Genomic DNA, 16,839 nt, shown 5'->3' on the forward strand with positions numbered 1-16,839 from the left:
ACCTGATCAGTTAAACAGTTACTAGTGATGATCTTAGAAAAATAAATTTACTTGGACATAAACTCTGGAATGTGATATGAGTGTCATGTGCTGTACTGTCACTCATCCAGAGGTTGTTGTCCTCAGCTCATTGCACAGCTTGAATGACAGATTCAGCTTTAATTTTAATTGCACTGTTGTTGTTATCCTCACTAGAGTCCATACAGATACATGTAAATATAGTTAACAAGAATATTTATTCAGGCCCATTCATCATCTCTTATTTTCATTCTGCATAAAGATGGTTTCGTAACAAGATTTTATATTAATATACCAGGTATCCATTCTTCCTCAATAACCCATCCACAATCTATCGATCTATCTACCAGTATTCTGTGCTCCTTCAGTCTGGGTGGTGGGTGTGTCTTTGCATGCATATTAACTGAACTTTGTCAAGTCAGTGCAGTAAAAACAGAAGTGTCTTCTGATGCATGTGACACTACAGGTTCTCACACTGCTACTGATGTCTGAGGGTGAGTGTTGCTCACTTTTCTTTGGCTGAAAGGTTTTTTGAGAATAAATAGTTTAGCTAAATAGTTCATATTATTTGCTCATTTGAAATGTGTGAGATTATATGTTTATACTGTATAAGCCTAATTCAGAGGAGAATAAAGTGACGTAATTATCAATTAAAACAGTAAAATATGTAACTTAATGTTCCGTTTTTCTAAAGGACAAAAAGAATGTTCTCAGTATTATATAATATTACAATTCTTAAATGCATTTTATGGGAGGAATGTTTCCTCTTTCAGCTATTTTATTGTCACTGCAGGCTAAAGGTTGATCAGGTTGAATACAGTTATGTATCTTACGATAATATTTTTTATGAAGCACTTCGATCTGTCTGGAAGAAAGTGAAAGTGTGAGATTTTACAAACTTGTTTTTTTTTTTCTTAGTACACTCAACATTACACTGAGCCTCTAACAAAACATAGCTGTTTGTTATCAGCAGTTGTTTCGATATAATGAAAAATGCATTTGAATCTGGATATGAAGCTGTCATTCAATGTGCATATATTTAAAAAGGTAAAGACTCGCTGAGGCACAGTTCCATGAATCTTTGTTTTGGTCATCATACTTCTGTGAAGCTACAGTATATTTTCTAAACTTTTGGGACACTCCTCAAATAGTCTGAGCCAATCAGCAAAAGCAGAGCAGTGGTTTCCAGGAAACTGGCCTGCTGTCATTTTATCAGCAGTTCACAGTTCACGATGTCACACACGGACACTAGTTACAGTGAGCAAAACTCTCTTACAACTACGTAAGCTTGTTCAAAGTGGTAGACACTCATATCTATTGTTTTGATGCAGTACGCAGACCAGAGAATTTTTTGCAACTGATAAATTATAATTAAACAACGGATTAGTACATATTTCTTTAGTAACGTAAGTTCCAGTTTTTGTTATTTTTTTTTTAATCTATATAATCACTATTTGAAGACCTTTAAATACTTAAACGTTTATTCATCAGAAATGTTATTCAACAGAAATGACAAAAAAAATCTAACATATAAACATGAAATATTTTATTATCTCGCTCTTGTTTATTAAAAAATGTAAAGCTTGAAAAATCATATAGTATTTAGAAAAAATACACTTTGAATTACCCATCTAGTGCAATTGTAATGTAATATGTATATTCTTACCACTGAATTAGACAGGTGTTTTAGTACTTAGTGTAAGATGGGTTCTTGTATACTATATAAAAAAAGAAAAACAGAAACATGATTTTCAGCTGAATAGAAGGCTAAACTGATGAAATTATGATGATTTTCCATGATTTTACTATAGTAGGAAAATGTTTTGATGTTCATTCTAAACAATTTATCCAGGGAATGCATTCTATTACAATTATGTCATATTTTTTAAATGTTAAAGTTGCAATCATACAGTAATTTCCAGTATTAACCTATTGAAATTAAACAAAACTGAACAAAATGCCAGTTAAAATACCCTTACTCAGTTACAATAAATATGGTCACATTTTAGGACAGTTTTTAAAATCAGGAGTGAAAGTACTGTCTTTTTCTAGTGTTATATTTTTAACACTGTTTCATTTTTGTTCATGTAATGTTAAATGTTTGATAAATGTTCTAAATGTACTTTTTACATGTTCTTCTCTCTTTTTAGACACAACCTGTTAAACCTTGTACCTTGTAAACCATGTATGTTACATATCTGGAAATACTAATATCTATCATCTGATAGTCTGCACAGTCCAGAAGTAAATCTGTTGTCTTTCTTGTTTTTGTTGTTACCCAGAGACAGGCATCAACTGTGATGGTCAACCCATATGATGCATGCACTCACTCCTCAGTAGAGGAGCAGGCTGTGATCCATTCCCATTCATCTCTGAGACCTCCGATTCCCAGGACTGTCCAGAACCATCCACCACCCAGAGTTCCCATGAACAGCAACCCAAAGCGCTGGGTGATGAAGCCTTTCTCCCCTAAGCTAGAGCAGTTGGATTTGCGCTCCATATTGAGCCCTACAGACCAACCACAGTCACTAGAGAACAAGTGGAGTAGCAGTCAGGATGGTAACTCTTTCAGGTTCAGCTTTGAAAGCATAACAGTAACAGACGTGCAGCCCACTGTGATAGTGTCCTCTGGGTATGGCAATAGTCCTTCAGATGTGGTGGTCCAGGCTAGGCAAGTGGCTGTGTCTGAGAATGGAAGTGACAGTGAAGACTTTAGGCCCAGTACTCCAAGCAACCCCAGCAGCCCTGGAACCAACAGCAGTACAGGCTCACATGTTGGATTCTATTCCTTTGTAGATGACCCAGCAAGTCCAGAAGCAGAGATGAATGAGGTCTACATGGTTTCTCCACAAAGGCAGGCCAAACTGAATACCCTGAAGGAGAAGAGCACCTTTAAGCTACAAACGTACACAGAGGACAAGATACCTGGAAGGCTTTTTGAAGAAACTAATGGAGATGACCATTACCGAATCGAGGATGCCTCCATGGTGAACAAAGAGGAGGAAAATCCAGACCGAATGGAGATCATCCGGAATCAGGCACCCAAGAAAAGCCTTAAAGAGAAGTGGAGTGCCTTAGAAAATCTGGACCTCAGTAACAAGCCGCAAAGTCTCCTGGATGGGTTTAGTCTAAGCTACAAACCAGTTAGTGAGAAGACTGAAGAAGCCAGGGTGGAGCCTGGCACCATAGTCAATGAGCAAATTGACTTCAACGCAGCACGAAAGCAGTTTCTAATAATGGAACAATCAAAACAGAACCCCTTCCTACAGAGTCCTGAGCGGCTCCCTTATTCCGCCAAACTCTGGGGAAGAACTTTATCCTCAATGGCCAGCATCTTTACTCTAAGACAAGTAAGCAAAGAGAACAGCCTAGAGGAGAATGAGATCCCACAAGCAACACAACAAGAAATAGAAGTAAAGACTGAAACTGTGACTAAGGATTCAAAAAATGGAGGTGCCTTAGATGATGTTGACTCTGGTCTTGGTGACCGAAGTGGAGGATACGCCAGTGATGGTAGTATTTCAAACAATCCTTCCTATTCAGAGATGGAAAGCCACTTTACAATGTCAAGTGCAGAGGAGACTCCCATTCAAAGGGAAATCAGAATTTCCCAACAACGGGAAGAGAGTCTACGTCGATCAAGGGGTATCTCACACAAAGACAATTCAGAGATGGTGGAGATCAGAATAAAGCCAATTCTGTCCCTGTCATCTCCACAGGTGAAAGCTGCAAAACCCAAAGAACCCAACAGAGTAAGTTTCCTTATTCAGAGACAGCGTGAGCTTGAGAAACAGCAACAGATCACAAACTGTGTTTCAAGCCATGATACCCTAGAAAACCAAGTACAGGACAATAAGAAGTCATTTGAGTCACAACCGGATGAAATTCCAGTCCCATCTTTGGGGGCAAGTCTAAGAGAAAGCCCCACAACTGATTTAGAGCAAAGCAAAGTCTCTGCAGAAGATAAGTTGATTACAGAGAAACCTGCACTAGTAGAGGAAGGTGACTTTTTGGACTCAAAGGAAGTACTTTCGCCTTGCTGTCCTCATCGACATCCTGACGAATCTATCCTTCAGAGAAACTCTGAAAGCAGCACTTTTGGACACCAAATACAAGTACGTGCATATCCTGAGGACCATTTTAAAGCAAGCATTCATAAAGAAAATGGTGTAGAGTGCCAAACTAATACCCTTAGAACAAAGAAAGTGTCATCCTGGATTGTGGAAAATTACAGCAGCATATCAGGAAGGAACAGGTTTTACTCTCAAAATTCTCTGTCCCTACTGGAACCTGCAAAAACTAGTCGGCACACTCCTACCTGGAAATCTCACCTCGAGTACACCGACTGGAGCCCCAAAATGCAGAATGCCCCAAGCAGCATCCGTCAGGAAATTGAAGAAGACCTCAGAAGAGAACAAGAGCTCCTAGAGCAGAGAGAGTTCAGTAGTTTGTCTTTCTCAGTTACCAAGCTAGCATCTGTCAATCCAGTGCTAAGTTCTTGTGAACCTAGGTCTCCTCTAACCAGCGAGGAAACAGAATTTTCACCACAAACTCCACATGGGAACATGGCAGAAGTGGATTCTGTATTTTCAGAAAAGAAAACTAATTACAGTAATCCTTTTTCTGGGAGTCTGGACACTTCTCGATCATCCATTACAGGTATAACTCTTCAGCCTCACTGCATTCAAACATGTTTAACATAAAAAATGGGTAAGTAGGGATACTGTCTTATTATTCTGTACAATGTTTGTGACAGGTGCATTTCATAACTTTCTGGTTTATACAGTAGCTATCTGAGCGCTTAATGTTTATGGATGTCAGCAGCACCAAGGAATGAGTGCCAACATAGTTTCTGAACTTTAGACATACCATGACATTCTGCTTCACTGAAGAATGATTAATCATTTACTTTATGGATATAAATGCACATCTGAAGTTAAAGATTGCTTTTCGCACAATCAAATGCCTACATACTATGTCTTGTTTTCCGATATAATTTGTGCTGGTGGATTCACGACAGGTCATCATTACAGATCACTTATCAGTTCAGAATCTGTATCCATAATGGAATTAAGAGTACATTTCAACATACATGTAGTATGTTAAGATGTATTTGTTTCAGAAATGCTCTTAGAAAGTTCATTAGGAATTTCCTGAAAAGGTATGGAGAAACAAATGACTTGTGTAAGTAGGTGAATGAACAGTTCACAAAATCTCTTGTTTTTCTTTGCTTAACTCTCCAGATAAAAGTTCACAGTTGTCCTCACCACGACCCACTTTCAGACTTCCCTCTGTGTCGATTATGACACCCCAGCCATGGGGCAGCCCGAAACCCATGTCCCCAACTGTTTCGCGGACAACCCCCATCAAGCCCTTGGGCACGCTTGCTGACCTGTCTTCGCCTTCTTCCCAGAAAGGTCTTACTGAGACACTGCTAAAGGACTTTGAGGACAGACAGGTCAAACTGAAGCTGGAAGAAAGTGCAGTGAGTGAAGTCACAAATCTCTCAAGCAAACAGCCCTTAAAAAAGATGGTTCACCCAAAAATAAAAATTGTATAATCGCCTTCATCTTCATGTCATTCCAAATCGCAAATCCATGGAAGAAAGAAAGTCATACATGTTTGTAATGACATGCATAAGTAAAGAGTATAATTATTAGGTTGACTCATGTCACAATGCAATGTAGAGCTCAATAGACAGATTTTTTTTTAAACTTTTTAACTTTTTCTTTCTTCAGTATGCTGGGATCCAACCTATTGATGCCATAAACAATGAGGTGAGCTGAGGTTTTTGATGTCTAGTGTGCGCTGCTGGATTTTGGAACAGATTCAGTTTGATCATGTTGTGTAACTCTGGTTTCTCGGTAGGTTGTAGTGGCCACCCGTGTAATAAGGCATAAAAACAAACGAGCCCTGCAGTGGGAGGCAGGCATGTATGCCAACCAGGAGAGCTAATGAATCTGCAACGACATGACAGGACACACCAGAAATCATCTTCAGATGAGAAGGACTGGTTTTAATTCCACATTTCACCTACACGTCTTGTGTCACCTCACCATATAAAATCAATGAACATGAAACATGGACATTGCTTCCATCCCACTCAATTAAGCTGGCTGTTCTGAATTGAATGCTGTGGTGGAAATAGGTGTAGGTGTGGAGAGCATTTACCTATTTATATGGGGTGATTTGTAAGCTCTAGCAAACTGGATCATGAAAACTTTATCTATTTCTCCCCCAGTCCTAACATTGAACTACCATCCTTAATACTTAAAATATACACATTTATACAAATCTGTCATCTGAAAATAAAACATCAGACTGTGTTCCAGATTATTCATGACACTAACCACTTAAATGGATAGACCAGCTTGCTTTTTCTACAAGGAATAAAACCTACATAGAGAGGAGGGACTGTGAGAATTTATTACCAGTGATACACAAGACTGTTGATCTAAAAAAAACATCTTTATTTTGAATATAAAAATATTAAATATCAATGGAAGATTTTATTTTGTAATGAATATTTATAAAATATCAATAGAAGATTATTTTTGTATAGAAAATATTGAAGATTCATAAAGTTGCACCGGAGATTTCTGCTGTATTGTAAATGCAATATGATAATTGTTTTTTTTTTTAAAATGTACAATCTACATTAGAGATTAGACATTGTAAATTATATTTTCATTACTCAATTTTTTTGTTTCAATAATAGTCTGGTATGCCAAAATTAACTTAATATCAAAAGATGATATTGATGTATTCTGTGTTGTTAACACATAATAATAATATATGAAATATATATAAGGATTGATTTTTAGTAGACATGTTTAATGTAAGTATATATGAAAAAATTTCAATTGAAGATTTTAAGGTTTAGCCCTGAACAGTGATTCCATGCCACTGGTACTGCACAAAAAAATTCAAAGATAATGTAAAAGGGTATAAAAAAAATACTAGTCCAGTACCATTAATGTATACCCTCATAAGCAGCAAAAACTATGTGCAATATCAGTCTTGTTGTGATTTCCATCTTCTTGTATGTTAAAGTTATATTGTAATCTCACTAATTAAAAACCATCATAGACAAACTTGCTGAACATTCTTCCTTCTCGTGGTTTTCCCTGTGCAATATTTCAGATAAATGAATGTTTTAAGCTAAACACTTGTTCTTTTTTCTTCTTCTTTCTTTTTTGAATACTAGCATGTATGGCCACGGCACAGCAGCGCTCTCTAGAGGATAAAATCCACCAATACATGATTTTCTAAATGCATGCAATGCAGTTTGCTTAATTGTTTGTTAATTTCAGGCGAGTGTCATTAAAAATGTCTACGTAACAACAGTGCCACGGATGCTAGACAAGACTCAAAATCCTCATCTGAACCCATATGTATTAGTACCACACTTTGTTTTACTCTCAGAGTCGAAATTAAGGGAATCTCATGGTAGATGCTTTTACAAGCAGGAACAAGTTACCTTTTAAAATCACTTTCACTTCAATCACACAGCTTCCATTCTGCATTAAACTGCAAATCGGTGCCAATCGGGGCTTTCCACTCTTTCACTTCAATTAAAATCCATTTTCAGTGGATAAAACCTTTTGAGTAAGTGGAGTGCTTTTTTTGCTGTATTTATAAATGAATATTCATATTAACCTGCTGTAGCATATATATGCATTAGTGTATGTACGTGTTATTGTTTTTATAGTAAGTGGGACAACATTTTATTCTCTATTATAATTTGGATCTGACAATGATCAATCTTTGGACCATGTGATTTGTTTATTTGCATGCAACATCACTTTCAATATGTAGGAACAAGTTGTCACACATTTTACTCTAGTAAATATTTTGTACGGTGGGTTTATTTGTAAGTTTCTGTATAGACATATACCTTAGACTCTTGGCTCTTATAAGTCTCTTATACTCACCAAGGCTATATTTATTTGATCAAATATAGAGTAACAGACAGTAATATAGTGTACTATTATCACAATTTAACATTACTGTTTTTTTATATGAATTTATAATACATGTAATTTATTCCTGAATTCTATTATTATTTCAGCATCATTACTCCTTCAGTGTTGGTTGCATGATCCTTCAGAAATCACTCTAATATGCTGATTTACTGTTCAAGAAACATTTCTTATTATTATTCTTATTGTTTTCAGAGTAAAAAAATCAACAAGGACACATTCAAGTGATCAAAAGAGACATTTATAATGTTACAAAATATTTCTATTTCAAATAAAGGCTGTTATTTTTAGATTTTTATTCATCAAAGAATCCAAAAAAAAAAATGTTAATCGTTGATAATAATAATAACTATTATAAATAACTGGTTAATGGCTGATGAAAATTCAGCTTTGCGGCACAGGAATAAACTTTATTTTAAAATCTATTCAACTAGAAAATTGTTGTTTTGAATTGAATTAATAATTCACAATATTATAGTTTTTACAGTATTTTTGATCAAAGAAATGCAGTGAGCATTGAGCTTGGTGAGCATACGAGACTTCTTTAAAAACATTTAAAAAAAATCTTAATTATTCCAAATACACAAATGTTCAGTATCATTACTGTTTGATTTTTTTTATTAAAGGTTACAAATTTCAGCCTCAAGCTCCCAGTCTGCCAATCAAATGGGGGCCATTCTGACTTTAGTGGAGCCAGTGGTTGTCATCAATAAACTGGGGACATCCTTCTTTGAGATGGCACTTACACAGACCGTGTACAACCAGTCACTGAAGGCAACAGCAGGAGACAGTGATCGAGCACAGGCATTATCCTCACGCTTTCTTCTTATTCAGAGTGTGTTGTCCTCTGTGGCGGCCATGTTGTCCATTATACCACTGAGCCGCATGGCAGACTGTCATGGACCTAAAGTCTTCCTGGTGGCCTCTCAAATGGGTTCAGTTTTGGGCATGTTTACTCTTGTCATCTTCATGTACTGTGCAGTTCCTCTGGAGATTCTGTACTTGGGTTCTTTGCTGCATGGTTTGAGCGGAGGCGGGCCGATGTTCTGGGCCGGGGTGGCAGCTTTGGCATCTCTGAGCTCGGAGCAGGGCAAACGCACTCTTAAACTCAACATTGTGGACTTCTGTTTTGGGGTCGCAGGGGTCGTGGGCGGTCTCCTGTCTGGATATCTGTATCAGATGGGACCATCAGTTCTCCTCCTTACAGCAATTCTAGTCAGTGTTGCGGCATTACTGTACTCTGTGTTTGCCCTCACTGACTCGAGACGTTCCCTATCCGAGAGTGAGCCACTGCTGGCTGAATCTGAAACTGGGAAAAAGATGGATCGAGTCTCTGTAGGCATGCTGATGTCAGCCATGGTGTTGTTCATTCTAGGCATGGTTGGGGCAGAAAATGTGCTCCAGCTGTATGTGCTGAAGCCCCCGCTGAGCTGGGACTCAGTTTGGGCCGGATATGGCAGTGCCACCACCAGCGCCATGTACCTGAGTAGTTTCATAGGGGTCCTGGGTCTGTTCAAATTGTTTGGAGACACAGCCCTCACTCTACTGGGTATTGTGTCCAACTGTACTGGGATGGCAATCATGGCATTCGCTGTAGAAAGCTGGGTCTACTTCCTAGGTGAGTTTGTTTTAAGGTGATTATAGGTTATTTATCGTGGAATGATGCACATAAAATCCTCACCTATACAGATATTACCGAAATAGGTCTCCAGTAACTGATCGTGCTTTTTTCCTGTTTATCACTGTGAAGCTGCTTCGACACAGTCTGTAATGTATAAAGCACTAATAGAAGTAAAGATGACTTGACTTGAAAGGGAGCCAGGGCTAATTAGGGGCCCTCAAGTTGATGTAACAATTATTTAAAACAAGAAAAAACAAGCATTAAAATAAGCTAAACTGCTATAAAATTTTTAAAAAAAAAACATTTATTATTTTATTCCACCCCCTGAACAAATTTACTTTCTTTGGAAAAAAAAAAAACATTAAAAGCAATAAAAACGGTTCCCTCTGTCTTAAAAATCCTTGATATGAGGTAACCAAATTTTCAATCAATGTGATTTCTAGACCTGGAAATGTCGTGAAATGTTTTTTATACTGAAATGTATTAGTTAAAACATGCCCTCAGGCCATACAAAGTGCAGACGAGTAGTTTATTCCCTCATGGGAACAGATTTGGAGAAATTTAGCATTAAATCACTTCCTCTGCAGTGAATGGGTGCCGTCAGAATCCAAACAGCTGATAAAAACATCACAATAATCCACAAGCATCCACGACTCTTGAACGTCTTCTGAAGCTAGTTGCATGTTTGAAATAATCAAATTCATAATTAAGGCAACTTTAAACAGTTACTTATTGGTAAAATAGAGTTCTCCATTCATAATATTGCTTTCTCCAGTGAAAGCTTGAGATGTGTTGTTTTAAACAGCTAGAGGAATCATGATGTTTGCTTGCGTTCCCATGCCAACACTGCGAGCCATGCTGTCCAAGAATCTGCATCCTCAGCAATATGGTAAAGTTACAACTCCAGAAACAAAAACTTAAAATGTGCTTCATCTAAGTATAAGCTTTAGTTGAGGTCATACTGCACATGAACATACCTCTGCTGTGTTTCTTGGCAGGGCGAGTCTTTGGGCTGCTCCAGCTTGTTCTAGCTGTGACTGATCTCTTGTCCAATGTCTTTTTTACCTCCATTTACCCACTAACTCTCGGCTGGTTCAGTGGCTTCTGCTTCCTCCTCTCCTGTGCTATTAGTTACATCAGTGCTGTCCCGCTCATGTAAGTAAATCTGTCGTTAAAAGACAACAGCAAAAGTTATTTTGGTGGTTTCTTCTCAGATCATGCAGGGTAACAGTTGTTCATTTTGTTTTCCAGTTATCAAAGTGGCAGAGACTTGAGACCTGGATCCATTTGAGATGTTGAACACTTTACATGAAAATGTGTCTGTTCTTATTTTGATTCAGTACTACAACGCCCCTAATGTAATAAGAAAAATAGGATAAAAAGTTTATTTCATGCTTTTGTGTTTGCTTGCTCGCAAAACTTTTGCATTGCCAGAGAACATTTGCAATCACTCACAAAACCTTTGTGTTCTCACAAAAACTATTGCAATTTCTGAGAAAATGTGTGTTTGTTCACAAAACTTCTGTATTCTTTCCCAAAAACATTGAATTCCCTGATAAATTTTGCATTTGCTCTCGCAAACTGTCTGTTCTCTCGCAAAAGTACCACATTCCCAGAGAAACTCTGTGTTTGCACACAAAACTTTTGCATTAGTTCACAAGACCTTTCCATACTCTCACTAAAATATTGCATGCCCACGGAAAATTTCAATGCTTTTGCATTTGCTTGCAAATCTTTTGTGTACTCTGAAAACGGTTTTCTAACTTTTCTTTTCTCACCAAAGTTTCAGATCCTCTTACAAAAGATTTGTTCACTCACAAAATGTTTGCATTGTACTCTTTACAAAAAAAAGTAATTTCCCTGTGAATCTTTAAGTTAACTTGCAAAAGCACTGAAAGTTTTTCCTTCACTGAAAGCTACATTTTTTTTCTCCCACCTTATGTTATTTCCATAACTAGCTTTGTATTTGCACATTTGTTCTTGCAGGACACATTATTTGGTAATATAAGTATTTTTATTGTGGAAATAGTTATAGGTGTTACTATAAAATACTATTAGCATTTCAGGACTGACACATGAAGTGTCTATCAAGGAAAGTTTTTTTTATGTTGGAGAGCACCATTGCATATGGTTTTGTATTGTTACAGTAAAATAGTATGAGTATCTTTTATGTGTTATTCTCAATAAACAATAGATTGGTTATTTGTTCATTCATTTTAGTCTTTAGTGAGCTAGTTTAGCAGCATGGGTGAAGGGTTCTGTGTTTCACTTTTTACAGCTTTTCTTCAGTTTTGATGATTCATCACTATTATCTCCCACAGATACAGAGAGCAACAGGTCAGAACAACATAAAATAATATTTCGAAAATGTTTCATCATCAGCATGTTTCATGTGTAATGTCCAACAGCTGCCACATGGTGTCATCTTATCGTCAGTGCAAGACCTACTGTGGCAAGTGGGTTAGTGTAAAAACGAAATTGATTTAACTAATATTTTAGATAATTACTATTGTATTTCAGTGAGGCGCAAACATAATTTGACTAGACAGAATGATAATTTAATACATGCAATTCTATTTTAATCAGACAATCCAATCAACTCTTAATGGACAAAACAAAATCCTGTCAAATACTTTTTCTTTTCTTTTGAGAAGCCGTTTCACTCAGATATTTCAGAACGGGGGGGAAAGAACATCACAATTGACTTTAAATGAGATTTGATTATAAAGAATTCCAATTCTTGTCTAGTCAAATTACTATATGTTTTACTAGCCTAGTGAGAATTAAATTAGAGATACAGAGTACAAATAGTTGACTTTAGTAACAATGTCTAGTCGTCAAAACCATATCCGAGAATTATTCATAGCTTAAATATATAATGACTAGTCAAGGAGTCACAATTGCAGATAAGACATTTGGAATTTTTGACTAGTCAAAACTAAATCAAAGAGATTAAAGCCAGAGGCATTAAATGCTTTCACAGCTTGCCATGCCTTCTGCCTACGTATTTCCACTAGCTTCTCGGTGTCTACACGAGCTTCCGGTACAGTATTCACCGATAGGAAACTGTGTTAGCAGTTAACTCTTTCGATTAACTATTGATAACAATCAAATTAATATCTATATTAACTACAGTGTTATATCATTTAATACCTTATATTGAAATATAAGGTCTAAGTAATGAGTTCAAAAACCTTTAAATATCTTCGTCGTGAAGGTGCATCATCTCGATATTGCGGTGTCCCGTCCTGTAAAATGTCCTCAAGATTTAATTCTGTGATTAGTTTCCACAGTTTCCCTTTGAATGAAGAAACACGCAAAAAGTGGCTTCAGAATATCCGGCGTGAGGATTGTAATGTTAATCCTAATACAAGAGTCTGCAGTCGACACTTCAGGACTGAGGATTTCATTGAGCAATCGACGAGCACAGCACGCAGACTGCTGAAGAAGGGCGCCGTGCCCACGCTGTTCACGAGGAACACTTCAGCACCGAAGCGCTCCGGGTTATGGAGGAAGAGACGCGTCACGTCTCCTTTAAAACAAGATCCCGCGCCCACGGGCTTCCAGCATCAGGAACATGATTATTGTTCATCTCTCATTCAGGATCATCTGAAAGTGGATGAGACCGAAGTTCTCCGAAAGGAGGTCGAGCGCCTGAAGAGGCAGGTTGCAGAGTTGTCGGTCCTTCAGAGGTTTTGTTTGGGGCGATTTGCTGCATCTGACGAAGACATAAGGTTTTACACTAGGTACGATTTAAAACCAAAACAATTTTTCAATTTTCATGTTTCCAGAACTATTTCATACTTTAAAAAATATATATAATAATAATTTAAGTAGCACTCCAGTTATTGTATTGAATGTGCACTACTTAAAAGAAATGTATGCACAATAAAATGCCACAAGTGTACTAAGAGCACATTTAAATAACTGTTTCTTAACACAGTTAGGAAGTTCACTTCATGTCGCCTTTTTTACGCTTTAAACCATTGTTTTATTAATCTTTTTTGTTATGGTTTAAGGAAGTAGGTCTAGTACGCTTATTTCTATTTGTTGACTAACTTTAATTCTTGAAACGGTTTTTTTAAAGACCAGATTTCGTTTTGAATCGTTTTTATAGACAAATTTAAAAACCTTTTGTAAAATAATAATAATAATAATAATAATATTTGAAAATATAGTTTATTTGTTTACTTACGTTCTCTATTTTCCCCTCCAGTCTTGCCCTGAATATATCTGTGGTAACTTGCATGGCGCTAAATTATATTATTAAATATATATAAAATATTCAATGAATCATATACATGACATACAAGTTTAAATAAAAAATGAATATATAAAGTATATTTAGTTTACCATAAATGCTTGTCAGTACATTTTAACCATATTTTAACAACAATTTGTTTACATCATTTGTGAAATTACAAATGTGTACTTAAGTCCTACTTTAGTGGATCAGAAAAGCACTCTTAAGTTCACCTTATTGCACTTAATATAAATTAAACTATCTTTTCATTTAATCTTAAATAACATGCCATTAAGTGTCTGGAAATCATTACATTCAGTTTGCATGCAAGTATATTCTTTGAAAATGTGTTATTTCTTTAACAAGTACTTACTAAGCATATTATTTAAGTTTAAATATGATAAATTGTACTTTTTTTTTTACAAGGGTTAACAAGACTTAAAATTTACTATATTGTAAATAAAAAATAAGCTACAACTTGGTAGTTGATCATCACATTTGTTGTAGTGTATATTATCTCAAACATGTCCCACATTTCTTATAGGTTTGCGACTTACAACCACTTGATGGCGTTCTGGAGACTCATTGAGCCTGTGTCCCACAACATGTTTCGTTTGACCAGAGTCAGGACAGCTACAATGAGCGAAGCTGGAGCATCAGGCAGTACAACTGTATACAATTCATTTATATGTCATCTAAAATTAATTAATTTATGATGTTGTTGCATACAGATTTTTTTCTTGTTTTTGTGGGGGGGAAGAGAGACAGAAATGTTAATGCTACCAATATTACTTTCTCAACATAAACACACATTATATGTATAAATAACGTTTACAATTTTGTTAACAGTGTCAACCCATGCAGCCCATAGATGAGTTTTTCCTCTTCATGGTCCATCTCTCAGTTGGTCTTAGAGAGAGGGATCTAGCCCACAGATTCAATATCTATCAGTCCGCCGTGAGTCCAATCATTACAAGCTGGGCCAGTTTTCTCTACGGCATTCTTGGATCTGTGCGCATCTGGATGTCTGAGGAGGCGGTCAAGGCTCACATGCCAAAGGAGTTTCAGGACTATCCAGACACACATGTTGTGATAGACTGCATAGAGCTGCGTTGCAAAACACCATCCTCTCTTCTGCTTCAAGGTGAAGGGTCCCACTGCACCTACAAGGGTTTAATTGGCATGGCACCACATGGTGCTGTCACTTTCGTGTCATCCGTGTATGCAGGATCTGTCAATGACAAGGAGCTTCTGAAGCAGTCTGGGATTGTGTCACTTCTGAAACCTGAAATGGCCATTATGGTCAACAAAGGCTTTTTTATAGACAACTGTGTATCGTGCAAAGTTTACAGACCTTCCTGCCTGCTAAAGAAGGAAGAGATGCCAGCTGAGGAAGTGAGGGAAACTCAGTCCACTGCTCGACTCGGGGTCCACATTGAGCGTCTCGTTGGCAGGGTGAAGCAACACAAGCTGTTGGATACGGTCATTCCTCTCTGCGACACTAGGACCATCAACCAGCTATACACTGTTGCTTGCCTCCTTATAAACTATCAGAATGGCCCCTTGTTAAAAGCATGGGCAAATGATTAAAGACCAGACTGTTGGAGGATAGATTAAAGGACTGTAATGTAAATGTATAGATAAAAATAAACATGCAAATATAAATAACTTTGATACTATGTTTCTGTATGCATGTAAATAAAAATTACTTTCATAGTGTTTCTTTAAACATATAATAGAATTTATAAACCTTTTCTTGTATGCCACTGTTATGTAAATGAAATTAACTTTGATACTGTGTTTCTATACCTAGTTATTTATGTTTTATAAAGGTGTTTATATTTGTACAGAAACACTATCAAATAGATAAATGTACCTATGTAACTTTATGCAATGTTTCTGTAAACGTGAATATAAATAACTTTGATAGTGTTTATGTGAAACAAACAAAAACTTTATAGTGTGTTTTCCTGCTTACACCAATGAAATGGAAACATGCAAATGTAAATAATGTACGGAAACAGTATCAAAGTTATTCATGCGGTTATTTCCCTGTATGCCATTGTAATGTTAACATACATATACAGTAACTTTGATATGTATCAAATATCTGTATTTTATGTAAGTAATAATTTAAGAAAGAACTGTGCAGTTAAACTGCTTTTTTTTTTTACATTGCAAGAAATAGTCAGCCAAATATATATATATATATATATATATATATATATATATATATATATATTTAATCAAACCAGTCTAATCCTGATAAATGACAAACACATGTACCCTATACTGTACTTTCATAATCAATTATTTCCAATTCATTATTTTTACAAAACAATATATTGAAAACAATACATTTGATTGTATTCTTTAACTGATTGCTCGGCCTCAACTCTGTCCAGTTATCTACCTGGCCAGGTCATGTGATGCCTTCAGTTGGCTACCTTGGAGACATTGAGTCTTAGTTTCTGTTGTGGCCCCCATCTATTATTTAGATTTAAGCAGGTGCGGCACAGGGGAAAAGTAATTTCCTGAGTGAGACGAACAGGTAATTATTGATGATGATGTTACCTGATTCCAAAGATCTCCATGTCCCATAGTCCTTCTGGACAAGCATTTAAAACATTTACATAGAAACAAGTTTCCATTGAAACTGTCATTTTAGTTCAGGTCACATATGCTATATCAACTTGGTTTCTATAAAAGAATTAATGCATTTTCTTGGATACAAGGTGGTTTTACAAAACCAGAACTATTTTGTCTATGAACAAAAACAGTAAAACTCTCCTCAGCCAGGTGTTCACAAGAGACTCCGTCTCACTCCAGAGACATCAAGGAGATCATGAGGCCTTTGATGCTAGAGGCACTTAAATCTAACTGACAGCAATCCAACTAAATAAGGGTCTGATCACGAGACTGTGTCTACAAAAAGGGCCAAAGGCTATTTTGTCTGAAATTCACTAGATGAAGGT

General features: G+C 36.5%; 2 protein-coding genes across 3 annotated transcripts; both read left to right on the plus strand.

Annotated features, from left to right (window-relative positions):
• The first annotated feature begins 434 nt into the window (after positions 1 to 434).
• LOC132126446 (A-kinase anchor protein 2-like) lies at positions 435 to 6,344 on the plus strand. Of its 2 annotated transcripts, none has more exons than XM_059537694.1 (5): positions 435 to 512; positions 2,301 to 4,677; positions 5,262 to 5,503; positions 5,757 to 5,795; positions 5,887 to 6,344. In XM_059537694.1, exons 2-5 carry the CDS (start codon positions 2,319 to 2,321, stop codon positions 5,971 to 5,973), a joined length of 2,727 nt encoding a protein of 908 aa, XP_059393677.1. In that variant the 5' UTR covers positions 435 to 512; positions 2,301 to 2,318; the 3' UTR covers positions 5,974 to 6,344. The 2 variants fall into 2 exon arrangements, with proteins under 2 accessions (XP_059393677.1, XP_059393679.1); XM_059537696.1 differs by lacking the exon at positions 435 to 512 and adding an exon at positions 2,182 to 2,203.
• Positions 6,345 to 6,452: 108 nt separating this feature from the next.
• On the plus strand, positions 6,453 to 11,798 carry LOC132126447 (thymic stromal cotransporter homolog). Its single transcript, XM_059537697.1, has 5 exons — positions 6,453 to 7,626; positions 8,627 to 9,618; positions 10,427 to 10,510; positions 10,620 to 10,776; positions 10,873 to 11,798. The coding sequence occupies exons 1-5, from the start codon at positions 7,472 to 7,474 to the stop codon at positions 10,910 to 10,912; spliced, it is 1,428 nt and encodes a 475-aa protein (XP_059393680.1). The 5' UTR covers positions 6,453 to 7,471; the 3' UTR covers positions 10,913 to 11,798.
• The last annotated feature ends 5,041 nt before the right edge of the window (positions 11,799 to 16,839 follow it).

The sequence above is a fragment of the Carassius carassius genome, chromosome 44, assembly GCF_963082965.1.
Source record: "Carassius carassius chromosome 44, fCarCar2.1, whole genome shotgun sequence".
Classification (NCBI taxonomy): domain Eukaryota; kingdom Metazoa; phylum Chordata; class Actinopteri; order Cypriniformes; family Cyprinidae; genus Carassius; species Carassius carassius.

Excerpts from the sequence above, each read along its gene's own strand:
- LOC132126446 (XM_059537694.1), top strand. The coding sequence starts at position 2,319 with ATGGTCAACCCATATGATGCATGCACTCACTCCTCAGTAGAGGAGCAG. Across the intron at positions 5,504-5,756 it reads TGAAGCTGGAAGAAAGTGCA|TATGCTGGGATCCAACCTAT; the intron begins GTGAGTGAAGTC and ends TTCTTTCTTCAG. Across the intron at positions 5,796-5,886 it reads TTGATGCCATAAACAATGAG|GTTGTAGTGGCCACCCGTGT; the intron begins GTGAGCTGAGGT and ends GTTTCTCGGTAG.
- LOC132126447 (XM_059537697.1), top strand. The coding sequence starts at position 7,472 with ATGCTTTTACAAGCAGGAACAAGTTACCTTTTAAAATCACTTTCACTT. Across the intron at positions 7,627-8,626 it reads CAGTGGATAAAACCTTTTGA|GTTACAAATTTCAGCCTCAA; the intron begins GTAAGTGGAGTG and ends TTTTTATTAAAG. Across the intron at positions 10,777-10,872 it reads ATCAGTGCTGTCCCGCTCAT|TTATCAAAGTGGCAGAGACT; the intron begins GTAAGTAAATCT and ends TTTGTTTTCCAG.